Genomic DNA, 14,577 nt, shown 5'->3' with positions numbered 1-14,577 from the left:
AATAATATTATTGACAAAGCATTAACAATAATTGAGTTCACAGTTTGGGTATATATTATCCTCTTGACACTATCTCACGTTACAATAAAAAAAAAACAAGTTTTAATAATTGCAATATGTTTTTTTGTTATTGTCCAACCTTTGCCAAAAAAAAAAAAAAAAAACCCCAAATTTGACTTAAAGTAGTCGGAGTCAAACCAAATTTTGATCGCTTTCTTACAAAAAAGTTTTCAAATTGCAAGTACTCGGAATCTGGATCGGATGGAGTTAAGACAAATACTCGAATGAGTACTCTGCTGAGTCAACCGATTTTTATACACAGATAAAAAGTACAGGGAGACTTACGGCCACCTCATACTTCCATTAATCGGTAAAATTCATACAATCACTGAAAATTATGTAGATGTAACGCTTGAGATTCGTAAATTCCCTGTAATTATTGGGATGCTTTACATACAGTGCTTCTATTTTGCACTGCGTCCAAGAGCAAGTCCGCAGTGTCCAAATTCAAACGGTTGATATGGTACTCCCTCCGTCCCCTTTTACATGTCCTTTTTGAAAAAAAAATTTATCCCAAATTACTTGTCCACTTCTCTTTTCAAAGCAACTTTTTGTATGTTTTTTCAAAATGTAACAACTTCCAATGTTTGACTAGCATATATATATACACAACTTTATCTAATTCATTACATTTATTAGGGATATGTATGAGAACAAGATATCCACCTAACATTTTCTTAAGATGCGTTATTTTTTCAAAAGGGACAAGTAAAAAGGGACGGAGGGAGTTTAAAATATCATATCCTAATAATCTATGACTAACTTGAACTCCAAAAACGTGTCTTATTCTCGCTATATATTTATTAATTTATTATTAAACATTTTTTACACCATTAAAGCATAATATAAAGTAAAGAAAAAAATAGAATGTTCATGAAAAATATAGGATAGGTCTCTCTTCCTAAAAAAATAGGGATTGAAGAGGTTGTCCTAGTGATATAAGGCCTGGAACATTATTGGATCAACTTTTTCATTAAATCCCCTGCACTATAACTTAGAACATGATATAATGCATATTTGGATTTGCTATAAGGCAGGGAATATTAATGCTAAATTTATATTCGGTTTTTCTAATGTGTGGCAAGGGCACAAAATAAGCACTAACTTTCATTAAAAAGGCTTATTTTGATTGGTGGAAATTCTCATTAAAAAGGCTTATTTTGATTGGTGGAATTGGGGTGAATGTAGGAGGTCATTAACATTTATTACTTATCCAACAATCAAAAGCTAGTATTCGTGAGAGTTAGTGACTATGGTCTGCCCATGAGCACACCTTAGAAAATTCGATTTATATTCACCTTACCACTAGCAGGTTGTTTACGTTCATTGTCGGTACGCATTTTGAGTTTATTATAAGATATAATTTTATAAAGTTTTTTTAATTATTTTTTTAATAAAAATTTAAACGTCAAACTTTTATTCTGTAAATTTTTTTTAAAAAAATATGCTTTATTGGAGCCTCAAAATACATGTCAAAAGTTAGCATAAACAATCCAGTGTAACAAAAGGAGTAATTATAAAAAAATAATTTTAATTCAATATTACAAAATTTAATAATTCTTAATTTCCTAGTATACGAGCCTATCTGGCTAGACTTAATTTTACAGCGGTGGCCGGTGGTAAAACAAAATTTACAGTGTCATTCGGCACTATACAGAAACAAACGCACACTCTCTCTCCCCGAAACAGAAAAATACTCTCTCTCTCCTCTCTGGTAAGAAACTCTTTTCGCGCAACGCAACGAAATTCCCAATTATTAGTATCATTATTACTATGCACTTGCACACTTTTATAACACACCTGTTGTTATACACATCTCTCTCTTTTGTATGTAGAGAGAGAAACTGGGCGAGATCGGATACGACGTCGTTGAAGCTCAAATACTCTCTCTGCTGCTATGGGATGCTGTGGATCATCGATCGCTAAAGGCGATGGTTAGATTTTCATCCTCTACCCCCCTCTCTATATATATGCTATATATATACATGTATATGCGTGTATGTATTTGGATTGCTTGTCTTGTGTTTAATTGATGCTGATTTTGTGAATTTATTGGTTAGGTTTAATGCGAGTGTTAAACTGTGAATTTAGTCTAGTTATTGGATGTGAATGATATTTTGTGTGTGTTTTTTGATGCTTGAATTGTATTTGTCTGAGTTCGAGGCTAGACTTGGCTATTCAGTGTTTAGTGTTGACGCCACTACTATAGTTTATGATTCAGCCAATGGATGATTAAATTTCGAAAAATTAGGCCTTAAGGTGTGCTAGTGTTTCTTAGTATACTTCTTTTCTTCTATTTTTGGTCTAATTTTCTTGGAGTTCGTTGATATTGAGGCGGTTAGTTGTAAGGTGATTGATAATGAGTCATTAAGTCGATACTCGATAAAATATCAGAATGATATTTTCTAAAATATCGCAATGCTATATCCTATTAGTGTGAGTGTACTCTTTTTTGTGTTTTTTTTGGAGTTTGTTAATTTGGAGGGGGTTACCTGGAATGTAATCGATAATGTGTTATTAAGTTGACAAGATAAATTCTCCAACAGTTATGTCCTAGTGTGACCGTCCGTGTGAGTGTACTGTTTTTCTGTAATATTTCGGAGATGGTAGTGTTGTGATTTATAATGTGTAGTTGAGTCGGCAGAAGATATCATTTCGAGAAATAATGTCCTGCCGGCTGCCAGTATGAGTATAATGTTTTTCTGTAAAATTTTAGAGGCAGTTACTTGTAATGTGATTGATAATGTGTACTTAAGTCGACAGAAGATAACATTTTGAAAATTGTATCTTATTACTGTTAGTGTACTATTTTTGTATAAGTTTTGGTCACTTGGATTATGAGTGACAATGCGTTATTCAAAATTAATATTTTGTTATTGTGCCTGTGGGTGTACTATTATTATATAATATTTTTGGAGTCTGTTAATTTTGAGGCGGTTACTTGTAATGTAATTGATAATGTGCACTTGAGCCAACAAAAGATAACTTTTCGAAAAGTTATGTCCTATACTCCTATTGGTTAGTGTACTGTTATTTAGTAATTCGGGGTTGTTGATTTTTATCCTATTAGTGTGAGTGTACTCTTTTTTGTGTTTTTTTTGGAGTTTGTTAATTTGGAGGGGGTTACCTGGAATGTAATCGATAATGTGTTATTAAGTCGACAAGATAAATTCTCCAAGAGTTATGTCCTAGTGTGACCGTGTGAGTGTACTGTTTTTCTGTAATATTTCGGAGGTGGTAGTAATGTGATTGATAATGTGTAGTTGAGTCGGCAGAAGATATTATTTCGAGAAATAATGTCCTGCCGGCTGCCAGTATGAGTATAATGTTTTTCTGTAACATTTTAGAGGCAGCTACTTGTAATGTGATTGATAATGTGCACTTAAGTCGACAGAAGATAACATTTTAAAATTTGTGTCCTATTACTGTTAGTGTACTATTTCTGTATAAGTTTTGGTCACTTGGATTATGAGTGACAATGCGTTATTCAAAATTATTTTGTTATTGTGACTGTGGGTGTACTGTTATTATATCATATTTTTGGAGTCTGTTAATTTTGAGGCGGTTACTTGTAATGTAATTGATAATGTGTACTTGAGCCAACAAAAGATAACTTTTCGAAAAGTTATGTCCTATACTCCTATTAGTTAGTGTACTGTTATTTAGTAATTCGGGGTTGTTGATTTTGAGTTGGTTATTTATTTGTAGTTGCTCTTTTTAATTTTTTTTTAATTAATTTGATAATATAAGACATCTATAACATAAGGTTGCACATGCACAAGAATAAAGTATTGTTTGTAAAGTTAATATGGATAATTGTGGCTTCCTTGTCATCTTTATGTTCGATTTGTTATGCTTTTTTGTAATTAGTTCCAGTTTGACCAATATGAATGTGCACGTACTACAGCTAGAAGTTAATACTAAATTATATTGTTGTAAAACCCAATGGTTTTCTTTCTGAACATGAAATATGGATAATTAAGCATATTTGTCTTATCTTTAATATGGTAATAAAAAAGTTAACTAGACCAGCGCTACTTCTTAACTATTAAACAGTAGATTTGAAGCTTTAGGTTAGTTGTGAAATCTAAACAAAGTGAGTGCCACTTCAAAGCGGAGAGAAAAATTCTAATATTAAAACTGTCTATATGTGAAAGATAGACTAGTGTACATTTTGAAAAAAATATTAGGAGATGAAAACCATGAAGTGAACCCACTTTTATATAGTGACATGCTGTAATCCTGATTGCTAAGTTGATTAGCATTATTACTTGTTTTAGCTTCTATGAGGTCCTTCTTTGATATACCTTATTTGTCGTAAGATATGGTCTCTCATGCCATAAGTGATATAACTCACTTTTGGGCAGGACAAGTCTACAATGCTGTATTTTGGATTGCCCTCCTGGAAGTTTAAATAATTGTCATCCTTTCCAATTTCCCTCCAGAGAGATTGATTTTATAGAGGGGAGATGAACATCATAGTCTTGGTATATTGCAATTTGCAATGGCCAGTAGAACTATTATTGATCTTTTTTTATTGATAACTTTATATTCTGTTTCCTTGGGCACCTTTCTTAATCAATAAGAAAGCTACACAGGCATTGTTATTTAACTATTTTAACTTAAGCATATTTCATAACATACGATGATCTTTAAAGTTTGAAACACCATGACGTATAGCTGACACTACATTGTTATTCACTAGACCAGTGTCATCTAAATTTTTCTTCTTATTACTGAACTTCGATAAGAATTTAGCTTTATATTTGTTATATGATGAGGATCGATCCCCTTTAGAAAGTTAGGCTTAACTATCTTTCTGATTTCAGTGGCCTCTGTTGACAAAAAGGAACGTATAAGTATGCAACTAATTTCAATGAGAGCACCCGAGTATTGATGTATTGTACAAGTTAAAAAGAAGACATTTTTACAGTATGGCAGGAATAAGTTTGCATATTTTACATATTCCTTATTTGTTTTTTATTTTTTTTACTATTAATGCTAGCTCAGTTTATCTTCATTCCTACAAAAATGTCATTCCTAGTTTTTAACTTGACAAAGTTGAAAATTTAAAGAGTTACTTAAAGGATTGAATTACTAGTCTTTGATCTATTAATCTCAAACTAGAAATCTTTTTACCGTCAAATTCGATCTATCTATCTTTTTTGAACTTGAGATTTTAAGTTAAGCTCATAGCACATATAAAATTTATAGTTGTGGAGGATAAAAAAAAAAGGTTTTCTGCTTTTAAACAAATGTCAAGGAAAATGTCAATATATAAATAATTACATGCAGCCTAACTATTCTAAAGCTCACATATAGGCAATTAAAGATATAAAAGTACCATCTCCTTAGTATATATTTTATTTTTAGTGTCTTCAGTTATATGCACAGACATAGTTCCTCTTCAGTAGAATCTATATCATTTTTCATGTTTGCTATTTCCTTTCATGGTTCCTAGGTAAAAGAGGGGCAATAGGTTGTAATAAATCTTCCCATCTTATTACTAATGAACACAGAAATTGTTCTGGCTCACATCAAAATCTGAACATAATCTACCATAAGAGAAAAGTGGTGGCGGGACTTTGTGTATGTCTCTGTGCAAAATGTTCTAAAATAATGTTCCAACTTCCAACTTTTTGACTTCTGCAACTATTAATTTCTTACACAAAAGTTTTCTCACTACTAAGTTTATTATTGAACTTATTTTTAGTTATCCAGAATAATTGGGGTTCATTTGCATTTCTGAATTTTAATAACTTCTTTCTTTGTAAAGTTGTAGTTTATCAAGGTCTTGCCTAGTTTTTTTTGTTCAACAGTTTGGTGTTCAATTCCTCTTCTGACACCAGCTTAAAATAGGCAGGCAGGTTGTCAGTCCCACCATATGATTTACCAGGATCTGACAATCTGTCCCTTGTTTGCTTTTCTTATGAGGCATTAAATGTTTATATACAAAATCAGTTATGCAATTCTTTCGAACAAATATAATATGTTATCTTAAGGTGCATATCTGTTGTCAGGTTATACTAGTAAACAATAAAACCATAATCCCTGTTTGTATACCTCGATTGTTTGCAAACATGAATAAGGATGGAGATATAAAAAAATGCTTATATTTTTCATTTCGGCATATATACATATGTATGTGTGTGTCCAAGTATACACCCACTTTATGTGTCCTTATGTATATGTATTTGAACACATTTGGTGTATGTTTCCCCCGACATCTGTTTCTGTTGATCTATTGGTTCACCTGGTCTGGAATCTGAACTTTTGAAATTTTTTTGTCTCAAATTGTGAATTCTGATATATGTTTCCTGACATCTGCTTCTCATACTTTTTTTAATTTATATTGGAGTTTTGAAAATTTATGCCTTCCGTTCCGAATTGTGATATAAACTAGCTAGGGTTATCATTATGGTTGTTATCAAATTTCAGAAGCTGCCAAGAAAATAAGAAAACCAAAACCTTGGAAGCATTCTGAGGCAATTACTAGGGCACAACTAAAACAGATGCGAGAGGAATTCTGGGATACTGCTCCACATTATGGTGGTCGTAAAGGTACTCTTGTTGATACGTAATTTATTCTTATTAAGTTCCCATTTCCTTCTAATTCCCCCTAGAAGGTCTTCAGTATTTAGTCCGCACTGGATTTAAATGTTTTTTATGCAGTGGTATCATCTTTAAGAGATTGTCCAGTTTTTCTCCAATAAAACCTCTAATTTCCCTTCTACATGTTGGCAGTCTTGTGTATATATATTTTCAGTGTAACTTGGTAAATATGAGAACTATTAATAAAACAGAAAATGTGCATTATAATTGTCACTCTATGCCTCCTTTTTACGGCTGGTTAAAATATTATAAATCCGAACAAAATGGGTTGGGTTGGTTAATTGCATATAACCCGCCCAACCCGACCTGCGAGCCGTAGTCACCAGACCACTGATTATATTACAATGTTGATGTACTCTTTAGTCCTTGACCTTTTAGTACTCTAATGCCATGAATGCGCTTAACGGAACATGATCATCTATCTTTGACTCATCTATTAATACATCTGATATGTAAACTACAATTAAGGAGCAGGAACATACTTTGTTCTCATTATTAGCTATATCTTAAACATGCTCTGACTATTTGGTCCGGATGGTTGGACCCTGACGTTTTCGTCCCTTCTCATTTCTGTATTAAGTCTTATTACAACATATCTGTTAGTAGTGTCTTGGAGAAAGAATAAATATCATGGATCCATGTTCTTGCTCTGGTCTGTCTTTGAAACATTTTTGTTTCCTACTAATATTGCACATCTGAACGACAAATATTAAATTCCAGAGATATGGGATGCACTCCAAGCTGCAGCTGAGTCTGAATTGACCCTTGCACAAGCCATCGTGGATAGTGCTGGTGTTATTGTCCAAAGTGCTGACTTGACAATATGCTATGATGAAAGAGGTCTGCAGCCTATTGCAACTTTGGCATCTTAACATTTAGGATAAATGACTAATTATGTCTACCTTTTCTTGCAGGTGCAAAATATGAATTGCCTAAATATGTTTTGAGCGAACCAACTAACATAATCAGTGATAGTTAATCACTGAAGTGGGGGCAATTGAGTTCAATGCTTTACTGAAGTTGTAAATCATGTAAATTGGTCTCCTTACCATTTGTTTTGCTTTAAAATTTAGTTACTACTTGTTCCTAATTTCTGCTTCTCCAAAGGGTCGTGCCATCGTTAATGCACTTTACATGCACCACTACTATATATATATTGTGAATTTAGTTTTTTGCTGTTTATAATATCTGAAATATTTGGTAACTACTCCTTAATTAGTGGGCATATAGTAAAATTATGCTCCTGTGTTGAAATTTCTGAAAAATTAGTAAGGTCGTTAGAAGCACTAAGATGTCAGGTGTCAGCAGGAATCTCAGTGGGCACCTTCTGACTGAGATCACAGTTCTCATATGCGTAATTTTTGCCAGGCAACTTTTCCTGTCTCGATAATGCATTGTATAACATTCCTGTTTGGTTCTTTCCTGTTCAAACCAAACTAACCAAGTTCGAACTGAATAGGCTAAAAATTCAATGTGGATTAGGGATTCATTTATGAACCGAACAAGATTTCATGTTGAAGAGCAGGTTATCTTAACAAACAAATAGAACTGAGCGATGACTTCGTTAAATGGCTGCGTTCTTTGCAGTTTTATATATTATAAAATATGTAGTGTGACTGTGGGATACTGAAAATAAATTTCTCCAGGAATTGCTATATATATTTCAGTTGGAGTAGATTTATTTTTTACAAATCGGAGTATGCCATTTTTTTTAATGAATCTAGTTATATACATAGGTCCAAAATGAGATTTTAAATATGTTTAAATTGGATTTGTTATAATTGTTTAACTAAAATATTTTTAAATACCGAGAACAAGTATTGCTGGAATCGTGGGAGAACTGCATTTATTCAATTATTATGTTTCTATAGAGTAATGACCTAAAACTATATTTAATGTTTTAAAATTATCTGTATTATACTGTATTTTCTTTTTATTTTACTTTTCATTTGATGTCATGACGTTTTACAAATACTTTTATTTATTTTAACCGTATTTTATAATTAATACTTTTAGTTAATTGTTATAAATTAAAAAAATTTAATCGTACAATATTTTGTTTTAAAAAGAAAATATTTTAAAAATATCCAGTCGAATTAAAAGGGCCCAATTTAAATATAAACTAACAGAAAATAGCATATATGAAGCCAAATAAATAATTACATTTGCCACTACTGAATTCTGCAGTTATCATGCTAGGTTGATGAAGATGAAGAAAAAGAGGAGATACTAGTTTAGACAGCTTCTAATATCTTTGCAGTAGTAAAAAGATCAGACTTCAAGCAATCAAGCTTTAAATGACTAAGATGAAACACACAATACAAATTCAATAAAACGAACTCACTACAAAACACCATAATTCATCACCTGAACACTATTATAAATATTAAATCCATATTCATCCACATACAACGAATGGCCAGGTCATCAATATCTCGAGTTTGAACCTCTAGAGTAACAAATATATTGAACTAAATTAATAGTTACTCCCTCCGTTCCACTAGGATGCTTACGTGCACCGCATGTATTTTGAGATTTTTATCAAATATAGTTCAATAAATTTTTTTTGATTTTTTTTTTTGAATAAAAGTTTAAACGACAAACTTTTTTTGAAGATTTTTTTTTATGCAAAATAACAATATAGAACTATATTTTATAAAAGTTTCAAAACGCGTGTCAAAAAGTAGCGTATAGAACGTGGTGGGACAGAGAGGGTAATATGTAATATAAGCCCTAGTTTGTATAATAAATATCTTGAAAGTAGACATCTCAACTTCTTGGACTTCTCAACTTCTTGGACTACACACATATCCTCCTCCCATCAGAAGTTGGACTACACACATATAATCCTCCCCCACCAGAAGTACAGAAACATAAGGGTTCATAAGGATCAAAAAGGCTATGAGGCCTACGTTTTGTATGAAGTTGGCATATCTGGGAGCCATTCAACATCCTCGCCTTGAATGCATTCGGCAACCCGAAAAACATTTCCACGTTTTCGCAGTAGCCTACGTGGTTCACTATATCGTCTTCCATATGTCCTTTAACAACAGATTTCTCCACCAACGCTTCAAAAACAATATTGAATCTCACAGTACCCGCCTTGATTCCGCGACCAATGTTTCTGATTACAGAATCATCAATGTAGCCCGAGGAGCCTGAGAAGTCTCCAGTACCAAAGTGCATGGGAGGGTGCTTTGAAGTCAAATAAAACGACCTAATTTTTTTCAGCGCAATTCTCTTGTCATCGTAATATACGGACACCTTGGTGCGGTAGAACTTGAAATATCCGAGCTTATTCATGGTTTTGAAACTCATTTGAACGTTCCAGTCTGCGGAAATCTGGTTAGGTTGCGACGAGAGGTTGAAGTTTGAGGCTGTAAGTGAATCGATTTCCAGTACTTTGAGATCTTTAACCTTGTCATTGAGGATGATATGAAAGAGAATAATTATTAGATATGGTAGCACAAAGCATGCCATGACTGTAAAAATAATTACACAATCGTTGAAACACATGTACTTGTCTTTGATAGTTCTAGGGTTGTCGGCATGTGTGGTTGTCGTGGAGATTAAAAGATCGTTAGGGTGAACAGCAACTGACATATTTAGATCAAGATTTATAAGTGATGTTGTGCAAGAAAGGGTTGTATTTATTCAAATATTTTGTCGCCAGCCATAATATACGTATAGAATGGAAGTCTTCAGAGATATGGATAAGTGATAACGCAAACACAAGTAATTAGAAGATAACTCTGCATTTTACTTGAATTCAGCAGAGTATGTAGATATAAGCACGTCTCTATAGATTTTTTTGATAAGATATGTTGGCTTTTTTTTTTTTTGTTAAATCAAAGTTGTCATTTTACTTCTGGGAGCTAGAATTGAATTTTTGAAGTCAACATTGTAAAAGTTTTAAAATTTAGAAATTTAGAAAAATGAAAAAGTTTTTAAACAAAATATTTGTTCGTGCAAATCTCGTAAATTATATGTTTATTGTCTTTTATTACTTAATCAATACTTCTTATTGACGAGAGAAACCACATTTCGGTCGAACACCAAATACAGTACCCAATTTGGCTAGAGTGAATGTAATTTATTTATTTAATAATTATTATTATTATACTATCGTAAATGACTTTCATATTATTAGAATAGTTATTAGTATATAATTATGAAAAGACCTTCAATTGCCTAGAATTTTATGATTAAAGAATTTAATACTGATCAGAATTATATAATAATTATTATATTATTGTGAAAGGGCTTCTATGATTTTTTAAAGTAACTCACACCGAATAAAGTAGTGTTTCCTGGTGATTCAAGCGAGTTCTCCATTAGACAATTGCCAATCTACAGAATCTTACTTTGTTTTTGCGGAATAGATTAAGAGTAATGCTAGATCCACAAAAACTGATACAGAAATATGCACAGAATGATGGGGATTCCACTATTATTTGTTTTCTGTCATTTTTTGTTTACAAACGTGGATTCCGCTATCATCATCAGTACTCTGTCTTGTTTAGCTTTATACTCTCCTTGCTTTGTACTCTGACCCTTTTTTTTTTTACTTTATACTCTAGTTGTTTTTAACTTTGTACTCTGCTTGTTTTTTCATCTTTAGTTTTCAGTCTTAAAGTCCACAACTATATTTTTTATACACATAAGTTATATATTTAATCATCTCCCCAACAACCTTTTTATATAAAGAAATATATTTGTATCATATTTTTAATATATTTCTTTTTTACTTTTATTATCCAATATATTAATTATATATATAATATTATCTTTGTAATTTGACATTTTCTTCCTTTTATTACTATACTTTTGTACCCGACTTAGTTATTTTATATTTTAAATTTTTATACACATACATAATAGTATAGACATATTTTATTTAACATATATTTTTCATTAAGAATAATATATGAATAACAAAATAAATTTTTGAAATTTTATATATTATGAAATTTGTTTATTTTATATTAAGAATTTTTTTAAACATATGTCTTAGAATCCGAATAACAAATTTATAGTAAATAAAATATATTTATACTATTAAAATATAAAAATACTAATATTATTTGCTATGAGATTGTTAACTTATCAATATGTAGGGTAAAACTTGTTTTGGTAAAAAAAGTTAAAAAGTAAAAATATTTAATATCTTAATTTAAAAATAATAAATACTATTGAAAAAGATAATGATAGTATAAAAATATTTCATGTACGACAAATATGTTGTTAAAGTTAAATTATAAATAACAAAATATATATTTAAATTTTTTAAAATATAAAATAACTAAGTCTGGTAAAAGTACATTAAATAAATTATCTACTAAAAGCAATAAACATGTCAAATTACAACGATAATATTATATATAATTAATATACTGGTTAATAAAAGTAGAAAGAAAAATATTAAAAATATGATATAAATATATTTTTTTATATAAAAAAGTTGTTGAGAAACTGATTAAATATATAACTTTTATGTATAAAAAGATAGTTGTAGACTTTAAGACTAAAAATTTAAGAGGAAAAAAAACTATCAGAGAACAAAGCTACACAAGGAGATTATAAAACTAAATCAAGAAAATGTCATAGCACTGATTAGAGTGGAATCCAAACAAAAAATGACAGAGCACAGATGATAGTGGAATCCACGTCATTTTGTGCATATTTTTGTATCAGTTTCTGTGGACCTAGCATTACTCATAGATTAATGGCAGATTGTTATATTGATTGCCCCTGATTGATGAATCTGGAAACTCATACCTGCATTAGTACTCCCTCCCTCTAAGCATCCAGGTCAGATCATTGTTTTGTCACAAAAAAATAATCCGTAATTCCAATTCTGTGGGTTTCTTTGCAATCACATTAACCGAGTTTGAGTTAGAGAGTGTCATTATTAAGTTGCATCATTGAATAAAATGAAAGACTATTATCACCGAGCTACTCCTATGTTTCCAGAAGTGGGCAGTGCCAAGATTCTTACTCTTCACTCAAAGACTATTGAGGTAACTCTAAGTGTAGAGAATTTTGTTAGTTAATATGAACCAAAATATGGATTAATATATATTATGAATACATATAAGTTAATCGGTGAAGAATGACAGTAGAAGGCAATTTTTCATCTGTTATTATACAATTTTACAAATGTTTAGTGTAGAAAAATGAATCTTTACCAATGACGGGATGTTGAGAACCATTTCATCCAAAATCTTAAGGTGTTAGAGAAAGCCCCCAAATGGATCTTATGTTATATTTCAATACTCTCCGTCACTGAAATCTCATTTTTGGGTTGAAGACGGGATCACGGGCGCTCATCTTTGGAGCAATTAATGCCTTCGTGTCCATATTAAATTGTGAAAATATTGGAATGACGGAGGGTCGAACTTGATATCTCCGCCAAACCTGAACTTTGATATCATGTTGAGAACCGGTCCATCCAGGACATGCTGGATTCGGTATTTCAGATCATTTTCTCCCCTTTGAAGAAACTTGCCTGCGAGCTTTATAACAACAAAAGAAAACCAATTGCCCTGAAGACATTAAGAATCTAAAAACACGAGCAAATCAGAACAATATTCCACTTCCAATTATATACAGTAGTCCATATTAAGAGTGTATAAGCATTACTTTTCCTAATTGCAACGCCACAACAGAAAATTTTGAAGCCTTTAAAGACTTTAAAATTCATCGAAACAACAAAACTAAAATGATCTGACACCTCCAGTATATGTTGGAATACAGAATCAATTATAATTGTTAACTAATTCAGATGTATATAAAGTTAAATCATCATTGTAATAAAACTTTCATATAATTTCCTATAATCAGAACTAGTAGGATGCAGCACTGCAAGTAAATTTATTATAGTTTGACGTTGTGTCACAGTACAAGATATCTCAATATCAATTGGTTCTGCTAACCCTATCTCTAGTTGGTAAAATGTCCAGAGGCTGTAGCTCAAAATTATTCGAAATAATAATAGAAATAAAGCACCGTTCCTAATCCTCACTATGTACTGAAAAAGGTCTGAATTTTGGTTGGTAGGGAAAGCAGAGGGATAGTGTGTATAGAATATAGTCTATAGATGAATTAAGTCGGCAGTATATACCTGATTCGGCCAGTGTCTGGGAACCATACGTCTGCATACCTATTGACAATTCGGCAAAATTGGTTTATGTATGAGCTATAATTGTTCATCATTTTCAACTTCAGCACACAAAAATAGAATGTAGTAGAAGAAAACAAGGTATTGAAGATAATCGATCACCAAGCTTAAACGAAGTCATGCTCCTGCAATCTGTAGCTGTAATGTTGTATGTCCATTTAGCAGGCGTAGACACGTACCACCTTAAATCATTCGTGTTTGTACCGAGTGTGTGCTTAAGGAAACTAAGCATACTCTGAAAATCTGGCCTCTGAATAATTTTTTCTCACTTTGATGACTAGGTGTTTACACAAATATCATGATATCTGCTCTCTCTTGCACCATACATGTCTCTCAGATTTCAATACATTCAGCCCATGTACGTTGAAAAATCGTTGATCAAACAGTTTACCTAACTCAATTGTTTTGCAGAGAATCCAGTAATCAAATTTGGACAACTCTGACATGCATCACAGCTGTTGCCTGTTTCACTCTGCATGTAAAAGACATGCATTTTGTGAAGAAATTTAAGTCATACAATGTGTATCTATCGTTCTATTCTCCGATTCCCAACTATATATAGATAACATAACTAGGTGTTTCGCCTAGTTCATCTTCAGGGTCACTCTGATTTCAGTGTAGATCAGTAGCATTGCCATATATATGAAAATGGCTTTGGCACATACTTTACCATCAGCCACTCTCCTTCTCATCATAGCGTTATTTTTCATGTTCACTTCAGTCCT

The 14,577-nt window shown here is 31.8% G+C and overlaps 1 protein-coding gene across 1 annotated transcript; it reads left to right on the top strand.

Annotated features, from left to right (window-relative positions):
- Positions 1-1,676: 1,676 nt before the first annotated feature.
- LOC108210437 (uncharacterized) lies at positions 1,677-7,876 on the top strand. The gene is made up of 5 exons (XM_017381722.2): positions 1,677-1,774; positions 1,896-1,994; positions 6,499-6,621; positions 7,393-7,512; positions 7,587-7,876. The coding sequence occupies exons 2-5, from the start codon at positions 1,958-1,960 to the stop codon at positions 7,649-7,651; spliced, it is 345 nt and encodes a 114-aa protein (XP_017237211.1). The 5' UTR covers positions 1,677-1,774; positions 1,896-1,957; the 3' UTR covers positions 7,652-7,876.
- The last annotated feature ends 6,701 nt before the right edge of the window (positions 7,877-14,577 follow it).

Source organism: Daucus carota, chromosome 1 (genome assembly GCF_001625215.2).
Source record: "Daucus carota subsp. sativus chromosome 1, DH1 v3.0, whole genome shotgun sequence".
Classification (NCBI taxonomy): domain Eukaryota; kingdom Viridiplantae; phylum Streptophyta; class Magnoliopsida; order Apiales; family Apiaceae; genus Daucus; species Daucus carota.
This window is presented reverse-complemented; position numbering and strand designations above follow the sequence as displayed.